The sequence below is a fragment of the Heloderma suspectum genome, chromosome 3, assembly GCF_057233095.1.
Source record: "Heloderma suspectum isolate Gila_16-S chromosome 3, 16-S_ref, whole genome shotgun sequence".
NCBI classification, from domain to species: domain Eukaryota; kingdom Metazoa; phylum Chordata; class Lepidosauria; order Squamata; family Helodermatidae; genus Heloderma; species Heloderma suspectum.
The window spans coordinates 140,858,425-140,883,474 of NC_139460.1; the positions used below are offsets into that span (position 1 = coordinate 140,858,425).

At 44.8% G+C, this 25,050-nt stretch overlaps 1 protein-coding gene across 2 annotated transcripts in view; it reads right to left on the minus strand.

The window, feature by feature from the left end:
• Window positions 1-25,050, minus strand: part of OBI1 (ORC ubiquitin ligase 1) — a 49,701-nt gene that overhangs the window by 15,579 nt on the left and 9,072 nt on the right. Inside the window, exons 2-6 of one of the 2 annotated variants that reach the window (XM_084841816.1) lie at window positions 23,894-23,985; window positions 11,364-11,499; window positions 10,617-10,708; window positions 7,359-7,607; window positions 2,295-2,383 (exon numbers count right to left, since the gene is read on the minus strand). In XM_084841816.1, the coding sequence (XP_084697942.1) occupies window positions 2,295-2,383; window positions 7,359-7,514 (245 nt within the window). In that variant the 5' untranslated portion in view covers window positions 7,515-7,607; window positions 10,617-10,708; window positions 11,364-11,499; window positions 23,894-23,985. The remainder of the gene's footprint in view (window positions 1-2,294; window positions 2,384-7,358; window positions 7,608-10,616; window positions 10,709-11,363; window positions 11,500-23,893; window positions 23,986-25,050) is intronic. The other variant, XM_084841815.1, reaches the window with a different exon arrangement.

Consider the following 25,050-nt stretch of genomic DNA (forward strand, 5'->3'; position numbering starts at 1 on the left):
GGGACACAAGGCGGCTTACAAAAATTAAAACATATACAATTAAAACATATGAAAATATACAAAAGTTAAAATATAAATTAAACAACACTATAATTAAAATTATATTAAAACATTAAAACAGCATTTTAAAACAACATTTATCCCCAGGTGCCAGCTATGTCCCAAAGGCCTGCTGGAACAAGAATGTTTTAGTCTGCCTCTGGAAACACATCAAGGAGGGAGCCATCCTAGCCTCCCCGGGAAGGGTGTTCCACAGCTGTGGGGCAGCCACCGAGGCCTTCTCCTGGGTTCCCACTGAACATGCCAGTGACAGTGGTGGGACTGAGAGAAGGGCCTCCCCAGAAGATCTCAGAACATGGACAGGTTCATAAGGGAGGATACAGTCTTTCAGATAACCTGGACTGGAGTCGTATATCCTGTGTGCTTGACCCTGGCTACGCCCCTGCCTTCTCTCTGGAAAATCCTTGTTTGCCAGTAAAAACTCTGCTTCGGCTTGCTTAATTAATTGACTCCTCCACTGCAGTTAACTGTGTGTGTGTGTGTGTGTGTGTGTATGTTTTCATAGCAAGGAGCTGAACAGGACACAGGCCAGCACAGATACATTCTCTGGTACGCCAGGATACATGGCTGGTCAGCTGTACTCAGCTCGGTGGGTGGTCACAGGCTGTGCCGGCCTGATCTATGCAAAGCCCGAATACTTAGGACCATTTAGAAAACTGGTATCCAGATCAAATCAAGGAGTGGACCTTGCAAGGGTTTTGTATGGATAACAAAGAGCCAGCTTGGTGTAGTGGTTAGAGTACTGAACTACATACAGGGAGATGACCTGGATTCAAATCCCGACTCGGCTTGGCCATTATCATCCAGCCTTATAAATAAGCCCCCCCTCCCCCCAGGTAGTAGCCCGAAATTACTAGATAAGAGGCAAGTACCAGTGTTTCCACACTGGTTGTGGAGGTGGGGGCTTCTCTTCCCCCATGGCCAGCATGGAAGTGTAGCAGGCTGGTTTAAGAGGGATGGTTGACACTTTGAGATGAATCTTTGTGTGTTTCCACCTCACATCCACAAATATGTCCATGTTGAGCAGCCCATTGTCAGCCCTCTCTGACAACAGGCTGCATGGAATTCCTTGTCACTGGTGGCAACCAAGCAAGCTGTTAAATACATGGCTGGCCTAACCTACTGTGCAGGGTCACTGCGAGGAGAATATTTTGAGAAAAAGGGGGGGCCAGTTCCATCTCTAGCGAGCCTGTCCCCCTCCCTCACCACAGGGTTACCCCCAGCGCCAACCGCCCTGAGAGGGAGAACCCAGGAGAGGAAGGCAGACTGAGAGAACATGGGACACCTACTTCTGATGGGCTGTTTTGTTGTAACATACCCATTGCATTTTATAAAAATGTTGGAGGACTCCAGTCATAAAACAGGGTAGAAATCTATAATAAAAGAGGGTGCATATCTGTCCGTCTGATAGCGCCACAATGGTAAACCTAAACACCTGAAACTTGGCATGCATACTAAGGGGATCCTAGGGCTGTGCACCTCAGGATTATTTTGTTTTTAAAATGCATTAATTAATTTTAAGTAAAGTAATGTGTCCATGTGGTTGAAGCCGGCAGTAACATCTTCAGCCACAAGGGGCAAACTTCCCTAACCAGCACATAGTTTTGCAAGTCCATACAATATGAAGCCAGGGGAGGTTAGGAAGCCAAGGGACAGTAACATGCCTTACCCCTCCCCGCTGCTATAGGGCAGCCCCCACCTCCTCAGGAGAATGGAATGGACAGACTCCTTCTGCAGGATGCTACAGGGGTGCCCCATGGCAGGGGCTATGCCAAGAATGCCAATGGGCACAGCTGCACTTAGGTGAGGCTGACACAACATGTCCAGCTCTTGGCAGCTGCATAAATTTGCTTGAAGGCTTCACTGTATCAAACTAAGGGCATTTCCAAACTGTGCAAAGTGAGGTCCGTTTGCCAGTTGTTATATAAAATAAATAGCATGGGGGATTGGGAAGGGGAGGTAGTAAGAGTCTATTGAACAATCAATAATAACATTCCATGTTTTAAAAATACCAATGCTGCTTTGTTTAAATCCACTTTTTCAGACTGAATGTCGCATCCAAGTCTCAACGAAGACAAGCCATCCAGAATTCCTGTTTAATTCACCCCCAGCAGAAAGACAAGGCCGCCCCGCTCCCCCCCAGTCTACATCACTACATACTTCATTTATGGCCCTCCAATAGTTAAGTATGGTCACATGAATAATGCATGATAGGGCTTAAAATATTTACATACTTCTGGGGCGATCGGCTTCCAACCTCAGCCTTTAGCCGCAAGTTCTCCCTCACAAGGCTCCCGTTTTCCAGCCTCAGTTTCTTATTTACCTATATGGAAATTAAGAGTATTAAGCATACAGCAGCAGCAGCAATAAAAACTAACCAATGTTTCTAAGACAAACCATTTGAGATTTTAAAGGGGCATATTTAAAGCAGCAACAGATAACACCGACCCTGCTTTCCTTCTCCTCCTCCCACCCCACCCCGCCCAATAGGGACACCACTTAAAAATTACCCTGGGAAATGGCTTGCAAAAACTGAAGAGAAAACAGGCATTTTTAATTTATATACCCAAAATACGCCGCAAGGGCTTCTATCCAGGGAAATAAACAAAGCTGTCTGAGTTCAGCCTGACAGTCATTACGGGGGGGGGGGGGGATATACTAAATGGCAATTCCATGTCCCCCCCTCCCCCTCCTCCGCATGACTAAATACTTTAAATGCATTAACATTACAATGCGCAGGTATGAACAAAATGAATGTTGAACAGCTTCCTTACTCTCCCAAGCAGTCTAATCTCGCCCAGTGGCTCTCCTTTTCTTTAAAAAAACAAAAAAGGTACACACAAACTAAATCCATGATGACAACTTATTTGCCATTTCTCTTTGGTATCACTTCCAGAATGTTACTACTAATAAGTCTCTCAATTTACAGACCCTCTATGTGGCAGAGTGGGAGTCAATGTCTTTTTTCTCCAGTTAAGTCTAAGTAACGGATGTACAAGAATTTCATTCCCCATCACAAACCACACGAACATGTTCCATTCACAAGCCCAAACGTGAGCAGGAGCACAATTCTCGGTAAATGTTTGCAATTTCCTGAACTTGCATTTGAAAGTATGCGATTGTGTACTTCCAAAAACATGCAGTTGCACAAATGTGCATTCCCTCCCCACTCATTTTCACACTTTAGCCTATGATCGTGGGGAGTGTGCATTTTGGGAGAGCGTTTTTTAAAATGCACATTTTTCCTGATTTGGGGGGGGGGGGGAGATGCTTGCATTTGGAAATGAGAACGAGGTGAAAAGAGCTTTGAGGAGTAATCTGGAGAACCTCAACAACTTCAGTCATTGAATGTTCGCCTATCTCTAGTCTAAGTAAGGTACTTGGAAACTTCTCTCTCTCTCTCTCTCTCAAAACCCCACTTGTTGTCAGATTTCTTTGCTCAGAAAAAGGATGACTAACATATATGGCCTGCTGTTTTAGCCTGAGTGGGAAGGTGCTTGCTTCTGTTTGATATTAAAGTCTTGTGGCTAATTTTGCCCCACATGCTACCACATGCTCTGATCCAGAACAAGATAGGAACCAAGTGGAAGTATGTGTTATGTGCATGCAGCTGGTATATCAGATTGTATTTCTTCATATAGCTAAGAGCTGCAGAATCATCCATATTATGCAGTCTTCCCTAGCCTGGTGCCTTCGAGATGTGTTGGACTGCAACCCCCATAATCCTCAGCCAAGATGGCCATGTTACAAAGGAGGGGTGGGCAACTTGTGGCCTGCCAGGTGTTTTAGCCTACAATTCCCGTCAGCCCAATCCAGCATAGCCAATGATGGATGCTCAGAGTTGCAGGGCAGAACATCTAGAGTGCCACAAGTTTCCCACCTGATATGAAGTATGCCCTGTCCATTCAAAAGAGCAAGATACTCAAAAGATTTACACCACTAGCAAATTCAAGTGGGAGACCTTCCCTTGACTATACCACTTCAAGCTGCAGGTAAAGAATGCCATCTCCTACAAAATACACCCCAGGGTAGGGATGGGTGAATCTGTCAAGAGAACATTAGTTATGGGGCCAATTAGAAATGCAATAGAAAATAAGTAAGTAAGTAAGTGCAATCTTGAGGTTCTCGATTTTCCACTGCCAAACTCTTTCTGACTCTGGTCTCCATTGGATAATGAAATTCATATGTATTTGCAAGTGCATTTTTCTAAATGTATGTATTATTTGTGCACATTTCTTCAACGTACATATTCCCCCCGCCATTAAGAATAGCTGTTTGGGGCAAATTTTCAAATGTACATAATCATTGCATGCACCTTTCAAATGTATCCTTTTTTTTTTAGTATGCATTCCTCTTCTCCCTCACAAAAAAAGTTAATTGCAACCCTTGGAAATATACAGTTTGTTAGAGAGATACGTTCCATTCTGTTCCATGTACAGTCGTAGGAGGTACAAATTGGTTCACAATTATATACAAGAATACCCAAACAAATTCCTCACCCATCAGTACCCCAGGCACACAAAAATACATCAACTCAAGAATAAGAGGCTAAACCCCTTCCCAGCATGCCTGCTTTCTACATTTAGGTATTTTTGCTCCCTGGTGAGAAGCATTCAAACACGCCACTCATGCTCTGAAACCTGGTGGTACAGTCCCAAAAAGTTTATTCACTTGAATCTGCTGATTGTAGGAACTATCCCCTAAGTATCCCCTAACAATTCAATACAGCATCTTTCAAGGGACCTAAATGTGCTGAGCTCCATCTGTTTTATGTCACTGAGACAGGTGAGGTATGGGTAGGATCCAACTGTGCCTCAGCACTAATGATATTGAGCTAGTGTAAACCAATGATTGCACAGTGTAATTAGCATGTGCTAGGGCAATGGAATTTGCTAGGGCAAAGTCTGGCAGCAAATCTCCCCTTTTGCCCATTGCCTTAGCAAGGATGCACCACCTCTCAACAAACTGGACGTTTGCAAATCGACGTTTGCAAAGCAGATACATTCCACAGATTATTGGAAGCCTAAATGGCATCTGGTTATCAATGCCAAAATAGAAAAAGAAAAACCAGTCTAATACAACTAGTGGCTATTGGACTGGCAAAACCAAAAAGGTCAGAGGACAAAACAGACAATTCAGGACACTAATAGTTAATGTTTTGCTTTAGGCTGTTAGAATAAGAAGCTTGGCCAGCTGATCAGTCAAATATCAGTAAAGCATTTAAAACATTAATTTATTGTAACAGTAAGAAAGAGCAGAGAACTGTGCTAGCTGCTGCGTTCAAGAAGCTTCTAGAATGCACATCCGATCACATGGATGCCCATCTCAGCATTGGCTCCTTGGTAGTCTCAACTCCTGGGGATTTTTGGCCTGTGTCAATGTGATGGCAGCCGGTGAAACTTCACTCGCTCCTTATCCCTCTATTAAGACAGAAGTACTGCTGATGGGTGGTTGGTCTGTCCAGAGAACTGGGGTTCACCTTGTTCTGGATATGGCTGCATTTCCCTAAAGCAGCAGGTTCATAGAATCATAGAATAGTAGGGCTGGAAGGGCTATAAGACCATTGAGTCCAACCCCCCCGCTCAATGCAGAAATCTAAGTCAAAGCATCCCTGAGAGATGGCTGTCCAGCTCTTCAAGGCCTCCACTGTGGGAGAGCCCACCACCTCCCTAGGAAATTGGTTCCACTGTCATATTGCTCTACTAGGTTTATAGTGTGGGATCCTGGATCCAGCTTTGTCACTAGAGACTCCGTCTTTGTGGCATGGCACTAAGGCTGTAACCCCCACCTGGACAGGGATGGCTTGGCCAAATTGATCCACGCTCCGGTAACCTCCAGATTAGGCTACCGTAACATCATTCTATTTGGGGTTGCCTTTGAAGACTGTTCGGGAACCACTGTTAGTTCAAAGTACAGCTGCTTGGCTTCTAACTGGGACTAGGCAATAGGAACAAATCCAACTGGTGCTGAATGTACTGCACTGGCTCCCAGTCTGTTTCTGTTATTTTGACAATGGAACTAGCAGATACGGCTTTATTAATCTAAAGTAAGGGCAGACAGATATGGATCAGGACCCCAGAATGGGAGGACTGGGCTTGGCGAGCTTTAACTCTTTGTCTCCCACTGTGGTCCTGATAGAGACTGGGGGCCCGCACCTGTAATTTTCATTGCCAAAAAGTAATCCAGTGATCGGAAATGAAAATGACACCTTCAGGACCATGATCCTGATTGAGACTACAGTGGGGGCAAAGGACTAAAGCTCCCCTAACCCCCACCCCCCTGCCCACACGCACAGACTAGCATCCCAACCCATATTGGGACCTCTGCACTTACTTTAGAATAAAAAAGAAAGATGTGGCTGCTAGCTAAATCTACAAAGTAACATGCAGTTCGGGTCTTACAGCGCTGGTGTTCACTTACCTTTAAAGCCCTATCTGCAGGGCCAGCCCTCTCATGAAGTGGGGTGAATCCCCTGCCTCAGAAGGTGGAACAGGAGGAGAAGCGAATTGCATGCTCCCCCTCTCCCCCAAGAAGGGCTCCAGCTGCTGCCTCACGCCAACAAGGTGGCTCTGCACTGGGTGGTCTGGAGAGCCCAACTGGCTGCTCTCCTCCTGTGGCATTTGCCATAGGGGTAAAGTGGGCCTGGCGGGGTTCTCTGGAGCTGTTATCCACCTAGTGGCACGCATCAGGTGATCCTGAGAGCCGTGCCGGCCCCACTCTCCTGCTGCAGCAAATACCACAGGGTGAGAACAGCCAGCGGGGCTCTCCAGAGCAGCCACCTGCCCTCTGGTTTGCCCTGAGGGCGTAAGCTTTCTGGGGATAAAATTGGATGCCTGCTCGTGAGAGGCGCGTGCATATGAAACACTGACTTAGCCTGCACAGGGCTACGGAACATTGAAAAGAGCAGAAGGCCTTTCACTTATACAAGAGATACAAAACACAAAGCCAGGCACCTTGGCCATAAGAAAAATCCCAAAATCGGTAAGATGAAATACCTTTATTAGGCCAACTCAAAGATCACAAAAAATACACAAACTTTCGAAAGCTTGCACATTTTTGGTGAACTCTTGAGTCTGCCTAAAAAGGGTTTTACGCTATATGGATTTCTTGAGTTTTTGATTTCATGCACTATCAGACTGTGGTCAAATAACAGAAGGTCAATTGACCAGCTTCTCAGCCCTATTTTGCTTTCTTGCACATCTAGGAATGACTCAGAGGTCACCGAGCCCTTCGCCCCTGCCAATCCAGTATTAAATACTGAAGTTGCTGCCCAGTTAGGTTAGCAGACATTCTGTTACCTCCATTAACTTCTCCATGTCGTCCTTCGCTTTTTCGTACATATCACTCGCCGCCTGAAGCTTCTGGGTCCACGCCGCCAAAGTCTCAGGATCCACTTTGTGCTCGTCGTCCAAGAGCCGAGGGCTCTCCCGGGTTTTGTCGGACACGTCCAGCATCACAGGGTGCAGGACCGATTTGAGTTGGGACTCCAAGCTGAGGCTTTTCCCTTTCAGCTCATCCAACTCTTTCTGCAGAGATTCTATCTCATCCTTCGCAGTGGGGCAAACCCATTCCCGGTGGTATGAGAATAAGGATAATTTTTTGAGGAAGCAGGAGGAGGAGGAGGAGAGAAGGGGAGGAAAAAGACACACAAAAACATTACAAGTTAAGTCTGAGAACAGAGATCGCTACACCGTTTAATTCTTATCGAGGTTTCTGTAGAATGACCATGAGGCAGAGCAAGGTCTGGATTATTGTAATACGCTCAATGTGGGAATACCATTAGGCCTGGTCTGGAAGCTGCAGCTGGTGCAAAATGCAGCTGCAAGGCTACTAACAGGGTCCTCTTTTTGGCAGCATGTTACACCTCTGTTGAAAGAACCGCACTGGCTGCCAATAAGCTACCAGGCCACATTTAAGATTCTGTTAACATATAAAGCCTTAAACAACTCGGGACTGGTTTACCTTAGGAACCGCCTTACCCCATATGTCCCCACGTGGTCCTTGCGGTTCTCAAGGAGAACACTTCTGACAGTGCTGCCTGCTCCTCAGGTTCACCTCAGGAGTACCTGCAATACCGCACTGAGTGTCGCAGCACCCGCCCTCTGGCAGCCGGCGCAGCTTTTTTAACGCAGGCGTCATGTGAGCATAGCTAGGTGTCCCAGGGAGTACCACTAGCAGCCGCTTCTGAACCAGACGCGAGGGCAGCCAGACACAGTGCACTGCAGTAGTCTAACCCTGAGGTTACCAGTGCATGGGTTGCAGTGGCTAAGCTATCCCTACCCAGGAACGGACACAGTTGGCATACCAGACAAAACTGGTAATGAGCGCTCTGAGCAACTGAGGTCACCTGGGCCTCTAGTTTGTTCTGGATGTTGACCTATTGCATAAATACATACTTACTCCTTTACATACATATATCCTGGTCTGGGTGGATTTGAAGATGAGCATCTCTCACCCCACATGCTGGTTCTGAAGTACACAGCTACAGATCCTACTGCTCTCTACAAATCGGAGGGTGGCTGCACCTGGTGTTTTCCCACTGGGAAAGTCTGGACTTGGCAACCTCTAGGGGGACCCCACAGCTGGAAAGAACTTGAGCCTTGCACGATCAGACCAAGGGCCCCAACTGGTCCAGCATACTATTTCCAAGAGGGGCCAGCCAAATGCTTTTTAGATCGATCTGCCCAGGACTGCTCATATGAGGCCATTTCAAGATAGACACACTATTTACCTTCATAAAGAGAATCTATGCAAGCTGTGCACATCAAGGAAAAGACGGGCCCAGGACCAAGTCCGGAACAATCATATCCTTGATTCTCAGAGTTCAGGCTATAAGTGTCAGGGTGGACACTGAGCCCATAGAATCTCAGAGTAGTTCTGATTCTGAGGAAGAGGAGCCGCTCCTGGGAGAGGAGTGCGCTCATCTTTCCCAGGGCCAACAGCTGACAGAGATTCCTCCCAACGGCATTCCTAGCTTAGATAGCAGTCCTGGGAATGACAGAGCGCGGGAAGCAGACTTGCTGGACGTGCGACGCCGACACAGGGAGCGGCGCCAAATGGAGGGCGCGGAAAGGAGGCGTAGTGCCCGGTTGGTGTGCAAACAACAGTTGCGCCCAGAGGATCCAAGGGAAAAGGGGAGGGACTCTCCCTAGCCCATAAGTTCAGGGTCTGCCAGTGATTCCCTTTCAAACGGAGACCAACTGTTCCAACTTAGGGCATAGGTACTCTGCTGCTCATATCTAGTTGCTAACAGTAGAGTTGTTAAGTTGTAAAAGAGGAATAAAGCTTTGAAAAGAATCCCTTTGTCTGTGTCTGGACTTGGCTACTGGATTAGACTGAGAGAGGCCTCCAAGGAGCCCTTGACAATAAGTGGCATTGGTAGCCCAAATGACACCACTTACACACAAGATGTAGGTATCAGCAGGCTTGGGGGAACCCCAAGGTTTGCAGAAGTACAAAAATCTTTGGAAGAATCCTAAGGGGAGGGGGGTAAAAATAGTCCAATAAGGACTGAACACACTCATGGCCACAGAATGATGACTGACTGTTGTGGGGGAGAGGAGGGAATAGGAATAGAATGGAATGGCTGAAAGAATGCTCCTTAAAATATGCCGTCTGGTTGCAGGGCACACTTGTTTCTTCTGTTCCCAAGATGGAGGTATTGTGGGAGTAATGGCATGACTGAAGAGGATGGAAGGCATGATACAAGTTATGTTGGATACTTCCAACATAACTTGCACAAAAAAAGAGTCACACAAAAAGCGACTCTTGGCATTTACATAGCCCTCTTCTAAATGTTATACACACACACTCAGTAATCCTTATTGCCACCCTAAAAGGTAGACCAATATCCTCCCTATATTACAGATGCCAAGAGACAGCGGCTTACCGAACGCCCTTTAGGGCGTGGGCATTTGAGCCACCACACCGGCTCATTCCATGTCCCCACAATTGGTATGGTGACAGGGACAATAAACAGTGGGACAGATGCTGGACAACATGTACAATCTGCAAGGGTAAGCAACTGGGCCCCAATGGATGTTTTGGACTACAACTCCCATCAGCCCCAGTCAGTATGGCCAATGGCCAGGGATGGTGGGAGTTACAGTCCAAAATATCTGGAGGGCACCGAGTTGCCTATCCCACCCATGACATAAATTGTCATGTGGGACAGCTGAATACACCAGGTGTTTCTCTGCATGTAACACATACTAGAAAGAGGCACCTGCCTGCACCTCCCTGGCACATGTAAACCTGTGTACACACAGCAACCTCCCCCTGCCCCCAGCCACAACCTGTGTGGGACGGCTTCACATGATCTTCAGCATCAGATGGGTTACACCTACCTCACACGCTGCTTTCAGCATAGCAAATTTGTAACCTGTGAAGCAGATCTACACATGCTCTTGCACTGACATATCAAGCAATTAAGCACTTCTGATTCTTCGCAAGGGGATGGGGCGATGCACAAGTACCAGATCCCAAGAACAACCATCTTTAATATAATGAGATGCCTACCATCCACCCTGTTTGAATTGGTCTTTGCAAGCTCTTACCTCATATTCTTTGTGCAGTAGTTCGAGCCTCGTTTTGCGGAGCTGTTTTCTGACCGCAGGGCTGAACACAGGATCGCTTTCGCTTGTTCCTCCTGTAGCAACACAACAGGTTTGTCTCCAGCCATTTTTTTTTTTAAGAAACGTCACAGTGGCATTCTAAGATGACCACACAAAGGTGGCAACATCACTTTGGGTTACTCTCATCCCAAGAGGTTAAGGCCACCTTTACTCATCATACCTGAGGTCCTTTCCATATTCAAGCAAGTGAGTACAAGTCATGACACATCAGTGCGTGGTGACACGCAAGAGGGGCGGAACACGTGGGCTACTTGCAAACAGATTTTTATGATGATCGACATCGTCCAGAGCTGGTTGTGAGCCTCTTTTTTAAAAAATAGAGTAGCGGGTTGCTGGAAACATCTCCACAGACTGTATGTCACTCATTAGGGCAGGGTAGAACCCCTCAGCCTAACTTCAAAAGCCCTCTGCAAGCTAATGGTCCAGATTTTTCACAAGAGCAATGTGTCCCTTCCCCGGCAGTCCACTGGGTGAGGAGGCAAGGTGGGGGGCAGAAAGAAACAGAGGGAGAGAAAGAAAAGGGTGGCTCAACCCACTTTGAAACTGGCACCACCCACCATCAGCAGGTGGCCCTCGAGAGAAAAAAATATCCACCCCCAGCCCCGCATTAGAGCATCAAGCGATCTTGCATATCTTTGAATGGGGTGGGGTGGGGGAAAGTTACCTTACCTAGGACTTCTTTGCAAGGGTTGTCAGGGGTGATCGGGATCCTACAAGCAGGACACTGGCTGTTGTTCTTCAGCCACACTTCAATGCAAACGGAGCAGAAGACGTGGTTGTTGGCACAGATGACCGGATGACGGACCTTGCAACGGAGAGAGCAGAATGATGAAATGGTATTCTAGACCGTAATTAATTACCCTTTGGCCTGGGACAGAAAACCCATGTTCAGGGTATGAGGAATAGTGATGAAACCAATGCTGGGAACAGGGGCGCTCTTAACAGTGAGGTCAAAACATCCACTCTGCCCAAGGCCACAACAGTGGGTAAACTGCCTTACTATTGATTGTGCAGTCAGTTACCTGTAAATACAAGTGAGGCACATTGGGAGTTCCTGGTTGTAACTTTTTACATCATACCAGTTTTCTCAAGCAAGCTAAAGCTGGTTATTAATTTTAAAAAAAAACAACAACAGATTGTTTATAACACTAGGTCATCACAATATAACAGAGAAAAAATATCAAAAACAAAAGTGAACAAACTGGACATAAATCAGAGAAAATGATTAATAAACCCAAACGTAAGCAACTGAACCTACAGATTACATTCCATAGTACTGGGTTTCGATTTTTATAGGTGTGGTTGTTAACTAAACCAAGGATAAACATACGAGGCTCAAATCAAAACAAACTTCTCTGGTGCAATCATTTAGCTCGGCCTTATAAAATCGGGCCTGGACCTCAGCTATTGCCATTAAGAAAGTAGCAACTCCTCTCAAAATCGTTATGTCCTTATTGAAAAGCAAGAAGTCTTATCTTCTGGCAAGCTGACCAGTTTGTTCCATTTTTTTTTATACAAGTCAACGTATTTCTCTGTAATGTCATGCAACATTGAACAATTAAACAATGAGGAAGATCCTCAACCTCATCTGACCACATAATGATAAAAGCGTAAATGGTAAGATACCTTATCTGTTCAACCATCAAGGACTGTAGAGGACATTCACTGAAACCTGGCAAGAGTTAGTTCCTTCCTCAAAAGGAACTTTTCAATTTTAAATAAATAGACCTCTACACCAGGGATATATTTAAGTAACTATATTTTAAATGAATGCATGAACAATATGTAGTGCAAATCACTAACACATAATATCTTGACGTGGCCGGAACAATCACCTTTACTACCACCAGTTAAAATATCAGCTTACTCAGTAGGTATACCACAGGGGTAAGCAACCTGGTGCCCTCCAGTCATTTTGGACTACACTCCCATAAGCCCCGTCTCAATGCCCTGAAGCCTGGCGAAGCTGTCATTTTAGCTTTCCCTTATCAGGGCCAAGACTGCAGCCTCCATTTTGTGCAAATGGTCCCCTTACATCCCATCCAGCTGCCTCCTTCAGATCACAAAGCAATCCGGCAGGAAAGGATTAGCTCTCCCTTGCCCAATTCTCACCTTTGGAAGTAAGCGCTGGTGCCAGATTGTCCTTTTCCTTGAGCATCTCTGGCCTACGTGACTTAATGCCCATAGGCCAACTCAATTGCTGCTGTCAACCAGAGGCACCTCAAGCCAAACAGCATAAAACCTGGCAAACTGTGCAGTTGGAATTGCCCCTTCCACCCTCTCCACCCACCTTGACCAATGTGAGGCACTCTACGGACCGCCAACAAGGGACCCTTGACAGAAATTGCTCTCTTATGTGATGTAGATTTTAGGCAGACCAGGATTGCTGGTATACAATTTGCTCTGCTGTTTTATTGTGCACATTTTCTTTCCCCTACCCTATTTTTATCTTTAATAAACATACTTAATTGGACTATTAAGATGGAGTGGTTCCTATGTACAACTTCATGGTTTGTTCCCCCATGTTGTCTAGACTGTTTCAGTTAAGCTTACCGAGTGAGGCTCAGAGGAAAGGATGGGCTAAGTGTTGGTGAGCAGAGATGAGGATTTTAGCTGGCAGTCCTTCCCTTGAGGAAACACTAAGAGAGCAGAGGAAACCTGCTCACCTCCACTGAGGTTATCCAAGAACAATAAAGAGAGAATGAAGGGCAAGCGACGCACGTCCAGAGACATCCCTTGGAGGCCTGGCATTGAACACGGCTATTGCAAAATCTTGACAAGCCTCAGCCAACAAGGCCAACAGTCAGGGATATGGGAGTTATAGGCCAAGACATCTGGAGGACACCAGGTTGCCTGCCCATGGTCTAGCGGAACAGGAGTGCCTCTTCACTTTCTTAAGGTGTGAGCTTGGAATGCCTACCTAGGGAGGGAACTCCATCAAAACACAGCACCAACACATATTTGCAGAGAACGGGTTTAGCAATGGTTATAAATGTTCAGAGGCAGCATATCGTTGGGGAATGCTGTTGCTCTCTTGCTCTGCTTACAAGCCCCCTAGAAGCACTGGGCTGCCAGCTGTTGCAAGCAGGTCACTGAACTAGATGGATCCTAGGTCTCATCCAGAAAGGGTCCTATATTCACAGAAAACCCACTGCTTAATCATAGCCTTGTTCAGGCACTATGCCCAGCCAAGGGACAGCAATGCGTATTATGGGGCATGGGGTCATGCAAAGAGATGTATGGATTTTGTTAAAACCTTTCCTTCTGTGTTTCGTGGATTGTCAGGCATCTTTCATTCCATCATCCAGTCACTATCAGAAATGAATGCGGGGGGGGGGGAGTGTACAAAAATTTCGTTCTTATTTGCAAATGCACATTTGCGCTAATACGCAAATGTGCAAGCATTCACTTTGAACAACTGCGCACCTGTGAAAATCCCCACAAAAAGTTAAAACATAGTCTGCAGGTCTGTGGAATCCACAATACAGATTCACAGAAATCCAAACTCATTAGAATCCGCTACAGATTTCTCCAACAAGCCTAGTCCCGTGCGCTGCCATCCCTCCCCCGGCCCCCAGTGTCCTCACCCCTGCCTGTTCCTGAACTTCCCACACTGAGCAGAAAAATCTGAAGGGGATTTCTATGTATGGTCGCTTGAAGGTGAGCAGAAGCCTCTGCATGATCAGGAACGCTGATGGGGGTTGTGGGAGGCATTTCACAAAAGCTTCTTCTCATGTTCAAGGGAAGCTGTGTAGACCCCTCCCCCTCAGACCTACCCACCCAACATAGGGAGGGCCGGGGCTGAGAGGGCAGGGGCCAATGCCGATGCTGGCCATGTCCTCCCCCCACCCAATGTGATGCTATTCCTTGCTCAGGCATGACTCCTGACCAGGGCTCTGGTCATAAATCCAACCACACCTCACCTCTGGAGACAGGAGATGGAGAAAGGCCTCCTCGACATGATTCCAGGAGGTCCAACAGAGCTGAAGGGTCTCACACCAATTACTTGATCATTATTTGCCTTGTTGGCTCAGGACCCCAATACCTCAAGGACCTCCTCTCCTTGTATGAACTGACCTGGTCCTTGAGGTCAACGTCAGAGGGCCCTTCTCTGTGTGCCTCCTCAGAAAGAAGCTTGGGGGGGGGTGCCAGTTTGGGAACAGGCCTTCTCTGCAATAGCCCCGCATGTATGGTACACTCTCCCCAGGAAGCTCGCCTGTTGCTGAAACTGTCACCTTTTCAGGGCCAAGCAAAGATGTACTTATTTTTCTAGACATTTGGACATTAATTACAGCCCAACTGTTGTGGGCTGTTTGTGTGGTATTCATTCTTGGCTGTGAGGGAGGGAAGATTTTGTGCATTGTGGGTGAACGCTTTTCACATTGCATTATTTGTAGATTGTGTTTTTATGATTTTTATTTTTGTGCTGATTATGGTTTATACTGATCTTGGGGCTTTTCCTGCTATATTAATTATAGATTTCCATATTTGTGTGTGCCACTTCGAAACTGCTTTTTGTGGTAGGAAGTGACCCATAAATTAAAATAAAATAAATAATAATACAGTAATTTATTTGAAACATTTATACATCACTTTTCCTCCACAGAGCTCAAGACAGCTAAGGATAAAGCTATAAACATTTTTTTGAAAACCCTTCCTATATAAATCAGTAAGGCATTAAAATATTTAAAAAGCAGTAAAAGATCATAGAATACAGATGTAAAAATTATTCCCAAATCAGAGAGAATTAAAGACCAAATTCAGCAGTTAAAAAGGGAGGCTTTGACCACCTTGCACAAGGCCACTGAAGAGGAGGCAAGACAGTTATTTATCATTTATTTAAAACGTTTCTTGGCCGCCCTTCAGGGCAGCCTCCCAAGGTGGCTTACAGCAATAAAATACATAAAAACAGTTTTTTGATCTTGTTCACACAACACAACAGCCCACGTCTTAGAGTAAGCCACTGCAACAACCCTTGGGGTTAGCTGGCTGGGTTATCTCATTTTAGAAGTAGGCAGAACTTCAGCTTCTGCAGGCTTCTCGTTCATGTTTTTGAATGAGCAAGAAATCAGAAACCAAAACAACTTCAGGGATGGCCCCTGTAAGAGGATGTGTGGCAGGGGCATTGCCAGGTTCTTAAAAGATCCGGGGCACAGGCCCATAACACACATTTGCATAGAATCATAGAATACTGGGGTCGGAAAGGGCCTACAAGGCCATCGAGTCCAACCCCCTGCTCAACGCAGGAATCCAGGTCAGAGCATCCCTGACAGATGGCTATCCAGCCTCCTCTTGAATGCCTCCAGTGTGGATATATATATCCGAGTCTAAGCGCACCTCTAATATAGGGGTGTGTGTGTGTGTGTGCGCGCACGTGTGTGGTGTGTGCGTGTGGTGTGCTTGCGTGTGTGTATAGATTACATACATATATACGAAGTGTGCACTGACCCCCCAGCCCCCACCCCACTTCAACTCAGACCCCGATTCAGCATTTTGGAAAACATCCCGCTTCTGCTCGGGCCAATTTGTAGTCGGACCATTTCAGCTCAGCACCAAACCTGAATCAAGGTTTGGAAAAATGAGTCTTTATGCTTCCTGTTAACTACCATTGGAATTTTTTTTTAAAAAAAACCTGTAACTTTTTCTGTTGGTCAGAAATGGATGATCAGGGGATTACACCTGCCCAGTGTCAGAAAAATAGGTGCAGGGTTTATATTTTGATTTTCTTTTAAAGGGAACTGCCAAGAACATTTTTATTACTTGGAAGAATTGAATAAACATTTCAGGATTTATTGCCCCATCAGAGGAGATCATGTCTCCAAATTTCAGAAGGATAGCCACGAGGGTTTTTGTGCAAGGGTGGCCTTGACATTTTGAGGTCTCCAAAAGAGGACATACTTCTTATTTTCCTTGTGGACCAGTGTTCTGAAAATTACAGACAGCCTAGAGTTGTCCCTAAGTAAGAAACCAGCAAAGTTTCAGAAGGATAGGTGCAGCAGTTCATGTGGAAGGGGAGTTCTCCCATTTGGGGGAAAGAGTTATTTGCTTTCCCTTCACCCCTTCCCCAATAGTTTTTTGGGTAAGTTTGTATGAAAATGCACAGGTCATTAGAAGCGTCTCCCAGGCAAGAAACCTGCAAAGTTTCTGAAGGATGTACATGCATGCAAATTTAGAATGACTAGAATTTATTTACATTTCACCAATATAAGCAGCAGGGAACATGGGTGGGAAGGTGCTATTGCACTCACGTCCTACTTGTGGGTTTCCCGTGGGCATCTGGTTGGCCACTGTGTGAACAGAATGCTGGACTAAATGGACCTTGGTCTGATGCAGCATGGCTGTTCTTATGTTCTTAAATATAGAGTGCCTCTGAGCATATGCAGAATGCTTTTCTTTCACCACTGAGCACTTACATTCTCCCTGTACCAATTCTATTCCCCTCTATGCAACCATCGCTCCTCATCCTACCATCCTCCAGCAACTCTTCATAAAAACAGATCTCTTGTTTTGTGCAACTCTCCTCTACCTCCTCATTATGCACAAGCTCTCAATGTATCTTCCTCCTCATATCTGCATTTGTGCTGACTTCACCAGGTTTCAGCCAATGAGTCTGTTTTCAAAACTAGGGTTAAGTTATGGAGAAACTCTGAGCATGCACTAAGTGCCTTTCCCTCACCACTGACGCTAGAGTTCATGCAAAATGAAAAAAACACAAATGACAAAACATGAATAGGACTGAGATGAAAGGGTAGTCAATTCATTAGATGGAATTGGGTAGGCACTGTATTAAGCCTGCAATACCATGCTCACAACTCAGGACTTATTTCTGAGTAAACATGCAGAACATCAAGGTGCCAACCTCCCTGCAAAAGTAACTCGTGCTGGAATCCTATGCACACTTTCCTGAAGGTTAACCTCATTAAACATAATGGGGTTTCTGAGTAGGCATACATAGGATTGTATAAATGAGCAGTATTTATCTCCCCTCCACTTAACCCCCCCAACTCCTATTTTAATTAAAGCTTTCTGTTCATAGGAACATAGGAAACTGCCTTACACTGAGTCAGACCCTGGGTCCATCTAGCTCAGTATTGTTGACACTGACTGGCAGCAGCAGCTCTCCAGAGTTTCAGGCAGGATTCTTTCATAGCCCTACACGGAGATGCTGGGGATTGAACCTGGGACCGTCTGCATACCAAGCACGTGCTCTACCACTGAGCTAAAGCCCTTCCTTTTGCTGGATAATGACAACTGACAAACAAAGCAGCCTCAGATTTGTTTCTCTGCAACCATATGAACTCGCTTTTCTCAAAGACTTGAGTGAGAAGGAGAAAGACCAACCCTCTTGTCTGTTTGTATAAAGTCACATACAGTTCAGAACTTCTCTTGCCCACCAAAGAGAATTCTCTTTAAGAATTCCCCAAGATATGCTGTGGATGGAAAAAGAAGAGAAAGAAAGAACAGGATGGGGGAGGGAAGAAGAAAAGAAGAATGCTGATTAGAAATGCGGGGGACGGAGGAGGTAGAGAGAATTCCCTAAGCAAAGCGGCTCCTTTCAGAGAGGTAGTACTTCACAGGAATTTAGGAGGCTGTGGAGGGGTTGTAAGGATTGCACGTACTTAAATTAACTTTATGAGGTGAGGTGACGGAGGGCTTTTTCTAGCTTTTTTTAAACTGTAGAACCTGTTTAAAAGCCTTAGCAGTTCCTCGATCATGCCGCCACATAGTCCTAACCCTCCTTTTGAAATAATTTGAGTCCTACTGATATTTTGGAGAAATTCAAGAAGAGGGGGAAAAAGACGTTTGTGGAGGCTGATTGGATCCTTTGCTGTACTGAAGCTACTAAACTTCTGCAGAACCCAAAGGTTCCACTTTGGGGCAGTAAAATCAGGTGCTGCGTGAAATAATTTCATTGCAAGCAAGCTCCCAATAGTGGGCATGTAAAAGCATAAAACTAGGGAGAGAGGGGGTTTTGCACCTAAAAAAAAAACCTATGCCAGAGATTAGGGATAGTGACCTCCTAATAGTCACCTTAAATACTTCTGATTAGGATCTCTAATCCCATGTGTGGCTTGGCAGTTTTTACTTATTGTTTTAGTCTTTGAGAAAAGGAAACTTTACGCATGGCTAGCACAAAAACCACTGGACATAACTGTCTGAAATTTGGCAGGTTCAGTCAGCTCCATAGGGGCTGCCAGGTCCCCAAATTCCATGCATGCATGTGGAAGCACCAAAAATATATATAGCTCTTTGATTTGACAGATTTTCTTGAAAATAGCAAATTTTACCTCTGACTAGCATAAAAGCCACTGGATCTAACTGCCTGAAATTTGGCAGATTCAGTCATCTATATAGGCGCTGCCAGGTCGTCAAACTCTATGCACCGATGTGGAAGCACACAAAAAATATAGCTCTTTGCTTTGACAGATTTTCTTGAAAATAGCAAATTGTATCTGTGACTAGCACGAACGCCACTGGACCTAACTGCCTGAAATTGGGCAGGTTCAATCAGCTCCATGGGGGCTACCAGATCTCCAAATGTCATGTATTTATCATACAAAATAAAAAAGTTATGGCCGTTTCTGTTTTCCAATGCAAGTCAATGGGAAAATGTAAAACAAATAGCAATTAGGACAGCTCAAAAGATCCGGGGCCTATGCCCAGGTGGCCCCAATCTTAACGACGCCCCTGATGTGTTGTAAAAACAACAACACATATCCTCTTGACCAGGAAAGGCTACAGTAGCTTCTGCATGAAAACAAATCTGGTGCAGCACAGCAGTATGGTGGATATGAGCTGCAGGCAAGTCCTCAGTTCAAATTTGACCTCAGCCATGAACACATGAAGCCATGAAAACTAGATGGCCTTAAGCAAGAGTTGGTATTATTTCAGCCTCCAACTGCAATATTGAGGGGAGGAGGATAGTCCGAGCCTACCTTATGGGGCTCTTGTGAGGATTACTGACTTTAGGAGAAACATGTATAGCAGAAACATTCTGAATACTTGAAAATGTATATTGTTATTTGAGTATTATAAGTTCACATGCACACCCTTCTACCTTTTGCACGTGTGTTTTATCAGCATGCTTATGCTCGAGTGCCTATCAAAGCTTATGACAAAATAAATTGCAGGGGTGGGCAACTTGTGGCCCTCGAGATAAATTGGACTACAACTCCCATCAGCCGTCACCATTAGCTAAGTTGGCTAAGGGCTGATAGGAGCTGAAAGCCTATTTATTTATTTTAAACATTTTTATCCCACCCTATATCATTAAGATCTCAGGGTGGCATACAGATAAAATCAGTGTAAACAGTATAAAACAATAAATAATTTAAACACCTAAAACCATATTAAACTATTAAACAAGCTAAAAGCAGTTAAATCTAAAACAATGGAACAGTTAAAACAATTTTCTAGGGAATGCATTTAGCCCTAAAAGGCTTTGGTAAAAAGCCACGTTTTTACTTGGTGCCAAAACAAGACCAATGTCTGCGCCAATTGGGCCTCCAAGGGGAGGGCATTCCACAACCGGGGTGCCACAGCAGAGAAGGCCCTCTCCCACATCTCACCATAGTGTATGTCTCATACTGGTGGGACACAGAGGAGGGCCCCTCCAACAGATTTCAGTTCTTGGGCAGGCATATATAGGGAGAGGCGCTCCCTCAAACATCGAGGTCCCAAGCCGCTTAGGGCTTTAAATGTCATCACCAAAACCTTGAATTCTGACCGGAAACATATTGGCAGCCAGTGCAATTCCTTTAAAACTAATGTTATATGGTTTTTATGAGGTGTTCCAGTCAGCAGTCTAACTGCTACATTTTGCACCAGCTACAACTTCCAAGTCGTCTTCAAGGGCAGCCCCAGGTGAAGTGCATTGCAGTAGTCTAATTGGGAAGTTACCAGCACATGTACTACTGTGGCTAGGTTATCCCTGTCCTGAACATCTGAAGGGTGCCCACCCCTGCTTTAAGGTGCCACAAGGCTCTTGGCTGTTTTTGTTGCAATGGACTAACAAGGCTGCCCTCTGCAAATTCTAGAATTTGGAAAATCTAAAAGAAAAAAAGAACGGTGGAGGATTAGAAAGGAGCCATCAAAGTATGAGGGTGACCAGAGCTTGGATCCTTAGACAGATCCAGAGTGCCATGTAAGAATTGTGAACTTCATCTCTGCCACAGACACCCCTTCAAGTTTTGGAGACTTCCTCAGACATCCAGGCAGTGTCTGTGGAAGTGGCCTATTAAAGCTCATGTAATAAGTTCCCAGCCTTCCCCAAACTGGTAGCCTCCAGATGTTTTGGACTTCAACACTCATCAGCCCCTACCAGCACAGCCAATGGTCAGGAATGCTGGGAGTTGTAGTCAAAAACATCTAGGGGGCACCAGGTTGGAGAAGACTGCACTAGACTTTTAGAAGTTGCCACTGGCCACTTTGTTGTCTTGCTGTAGTGACCTAAACCACTCACAGCTTCTGGAACGGGCACATTCAATTTTTGCACCACACTGAGAACTAGAAACTTAAACTACAAATAAAAAGTAGGATTCTTGAAGCCCAAGTTCTGTGCAAGATTCATCTTGCCCAACCTAAAGACAAAGTATCCAGGAGGGATGATCATAGTGAACAGCCTCCAGGCTTAGTTTACACCAAAGAATCCACTGTGCAAACCCTCAGCCAATTTATCTTCTCCCTACAGACAAAAATTAGAGACATCTTCCCCGAAGGTCAAAAGAGTAGTTGTTTTTTTTATCAACCCTGCTGAGATGTTCTAAACATTGATAATGATCTAGTACAATAGGCAGTATTGTACATACGGCAGAAATAAAAATTTTACCAGAGAGAATTGGGTTTTAAGCATTTGTATCTTAACAAGATGCTTATATATTTCCTAAAGGAGCAAACAGTTTACAGAAATAAGTCTCTGAAAGACACTACTAATAAGATCTCCCTTTAATTGAAAATTCTGTTTGGAGTCAAGCCCTGGGATTCAATAATGAACTAAACAGAGAAATTCTACATTTCACAATATTACTTCGCCCACTACAAAAACATTTGCTTGTTCTCTGTAAAGAAGTTACTTTTGCTCCCAGAAGTCTTGGATATTTGCAATTCTAAACTCTGCTATACTTCCAGAGATCCAAGGATGATACCTAAAACTCATTTCTCAAGCATTGTGATCTACTACTCTGTCCAAAATCAACATACGTAGATCTCTGTGACAGATGGGCAGACCTCAGGCTTGAGAGATGTACTTGGTTTATCCACCATCCAGAGATCCACCAACTGGAGCCTGGTACAAATGACATGCACTTTGATTTAAAGAATTCTGAGCCCAGGAATTTCTTTTGAGTACCAGAAGTGAATGGAGCTCACAGCTCTTTCACACCAAAATCCAATCCTTGTCACCCCCCAGCCAAGCTTTCTTCATTTCAGCAGTATAGTTTAAGGTGGGGGGGGGGATAATTTTGTTGTTGCCTTTGTTAAACAACTGTGGACTGGAAATCTTTGGCGAAATACTTCAAATCTCCCACAGGTCTACCTTCTGTCCACCCTAATCTATGATGCATGGCTACCAGGGAAGAAAGAGCCTTCTCTGTAGTGGCACCACCACCGCTGAAATACCATTCTTAGGGAGACCCGGCAAGCATAGTCACTGCATATGTTTAGAAAACAGGTTAAGTCCTTCTTCTTCCAACAAGCATTTAATCTTTAATCTATTGCTCTAATTATTAACTTTATTGCAGGCTCTTTAATATTTTTAATGTTTTAATATTTAATATTTGCATTGTTGTATTTATTGTTTTGTTTGTTATTTATTGCTTTGTGTTTTTTATGACGGTAAATTGCTCCAGGGGAACCTGCCAGTTGGACATTATATACATTTAATAAATAAAGAAGATAAACATCTGGAAGACACCAGGTTGGGGAAGGCTGGTGTAACATGTTCTGAACGACGCAAACAGGGCTATATCCCAAAGCCTGATCTCCTTTTCTTTGCGGTCGCTCTGAGATCTACTTCACACTTTAGGCTGCAATTGTGTTCTGCCCCAGCCTTGCCTGTGGCAAGCACATAAAAGCAGGCCCGCACAACCAGATCAACCAAGATGAATGCAGCCCACCAACCAGAGGCTCTGTAAACTTTGCTGCTACCTGAGACTGCAAAGCCAGGGAGCTGTCAAGGTAGGCCCAGGTAAATTCCAACCAAATACAGTTGGCTATATTTTTTCAGATTAATACACAAATACGTACAAAATGACATACACTTGCACACACTACTTTTATATGTTGTGTAACTTGTATTTTTACTTTCATGCTGTACTGAGTTCCTACTTATGCTTATGGAACATCTACAGTGAAACAGCCTAGCAATTATAGACGGAGGGCACATTCCTATGGGGATAGTTGGAGGCGGCCAACTATCCAATGCAGGACGGGTGGAGCATGGAGGGGGTCCTCTCCTCCACACTCTGGCCACCCTGCATTTGTGGCCAGACGGCCAATTTCAGCTGTCCAGCCAGGGTACGTCAGAGCGGGGGGTGGGGAGGCTGGACGGTGCACAGGAAGTGTCGTAATGGTGCTTCCATGGTCCCCTCCCCCGGGAACACCCCCTTTTCACCCGCTCTGCACTGCTTGTACAAGCGCGGAGCTAGGGACGAACCGTGCCACCTACAAGGCAGCGAGGAGCACGGTTTCTGGGAACCGAAAAATCCTATGGCTGTCTAGACGCTTCTAGTGGCCATAGGATTGCGCCCTAAGATTTATAGTTAGTGAATTCCTTTGTTTCTTTAGTGGTTTTGATTTATTATTATATACGTTCTTCTTGTCGTTGCCTTTTTTTGGTTAACTTTATTTAAAAATAAAATAAAATTTCATGGTAAAATATGAATGGCCTACACACATTCCTAAACACCGGGGGGGGGGGGGATAACACTGCGGAGTTCTGGCTATCTGCAGATTCCTGGAGCCGATCTCAGCCATGGTGCACATGCGCAGCATCGCGTGCTACTTGGAAAAGTTGCAGCTTGTAAGGAACAATGGATATTTGGTCTATTGCATAGCCACCATTCAGTCTAAGGCTCCAGGGCAGTTTACAATTAACAGAACAAAACACTACAATTTAAAACACACACACACACACATACACACGCACACGCATCAGTCAAAGCCAGCTGAACTAAAACCAGCTATTCCTCCATCTTGTATACCTGGGCAAATGAAGTCTTCACCTGGCCCTGGAAGAAGGTTGGCACCAGGAGAGCTTCTCTGGGGAGGGCTTTCCAATTCCAAATACTTCCTTCTGATGGGCAGAAAAGCATTCAGTTTCAAGGCTGATGCACTATAGCAATCATATTCACAGCATCCTTTCTGCTCCAGGCAGAAGCCTATACAGAGAGTTAATACAGGTAGGCCATGGTCTCACACCCCACTGAAGCTAAGCAAGTCTAGGTCTGGCTAGTGCCTGGATGGGAGACAGCTTGGGTGCATGCTTGATCTCCTTGAGCAGTGATGTGGGTTTTCTGGAAAATTTTGAATTGGAAATTTTTGCAATGCAAATTAGTTTAATTCGCATACGGTCATTTGCACAGGAACATTTTCAGTTTAGATGAGACAGTGTTCTGATGAAGATCTAATTTAGCATGTTTATTTTACTTGTATTTAATCAACAAAGCTTTAAAAAGTACCCCATTTTAATTTTTTGTCTCAATACACCACAAGTATTTGATCTCAAATATTTGAAAAGAATTAAAGCACACTTAATGTGATTTAAATGTTATAATATGTAGAATGTTTATTGAAATACTTTTTTTAAATTTAAAGACAATAGCATGTGCTTCCCTTACATTGTTTAAATTTAAGGGGAAAAAACAAAGGTACTGAAAACTGTTGACACACTCATTAATGTTAGCAACCCAAGGAAATGTGCACAATATGCTGACAACCACTGATTTATTTCAACAGAGTTCAACTGTCTTCCACAAAGGTTGTTGGGGCACATTCAGTTTCACTGTCACTGTTTATTAAGTTCCATTTCATTCTGAGACATCTATGTATTTCAGTGACATAGCTGTATTCTCTCACATACTTGCTAAGGACCTGAAAAACATTAATTGCAACTTTGAAACTGTCGGGCTTGCCTAATATTCTATTTGCCATTAGCATACATTCGTTTTTATTAATGAAGTTACAGAATGAAAAATATTCTGTGGAAAAATAAAGCACTGGAAAAGTTTCCAGCCCATATCACTGTCTTGGAGTGAACATGATAGAAACTTAATCAAATAAATAAACTCCAAGTTGTTGTTCAGTCGTTAAGTCGTGTCCGACTCTTCGTGACCCCATGGACCATAGCACGCCAGGCCTT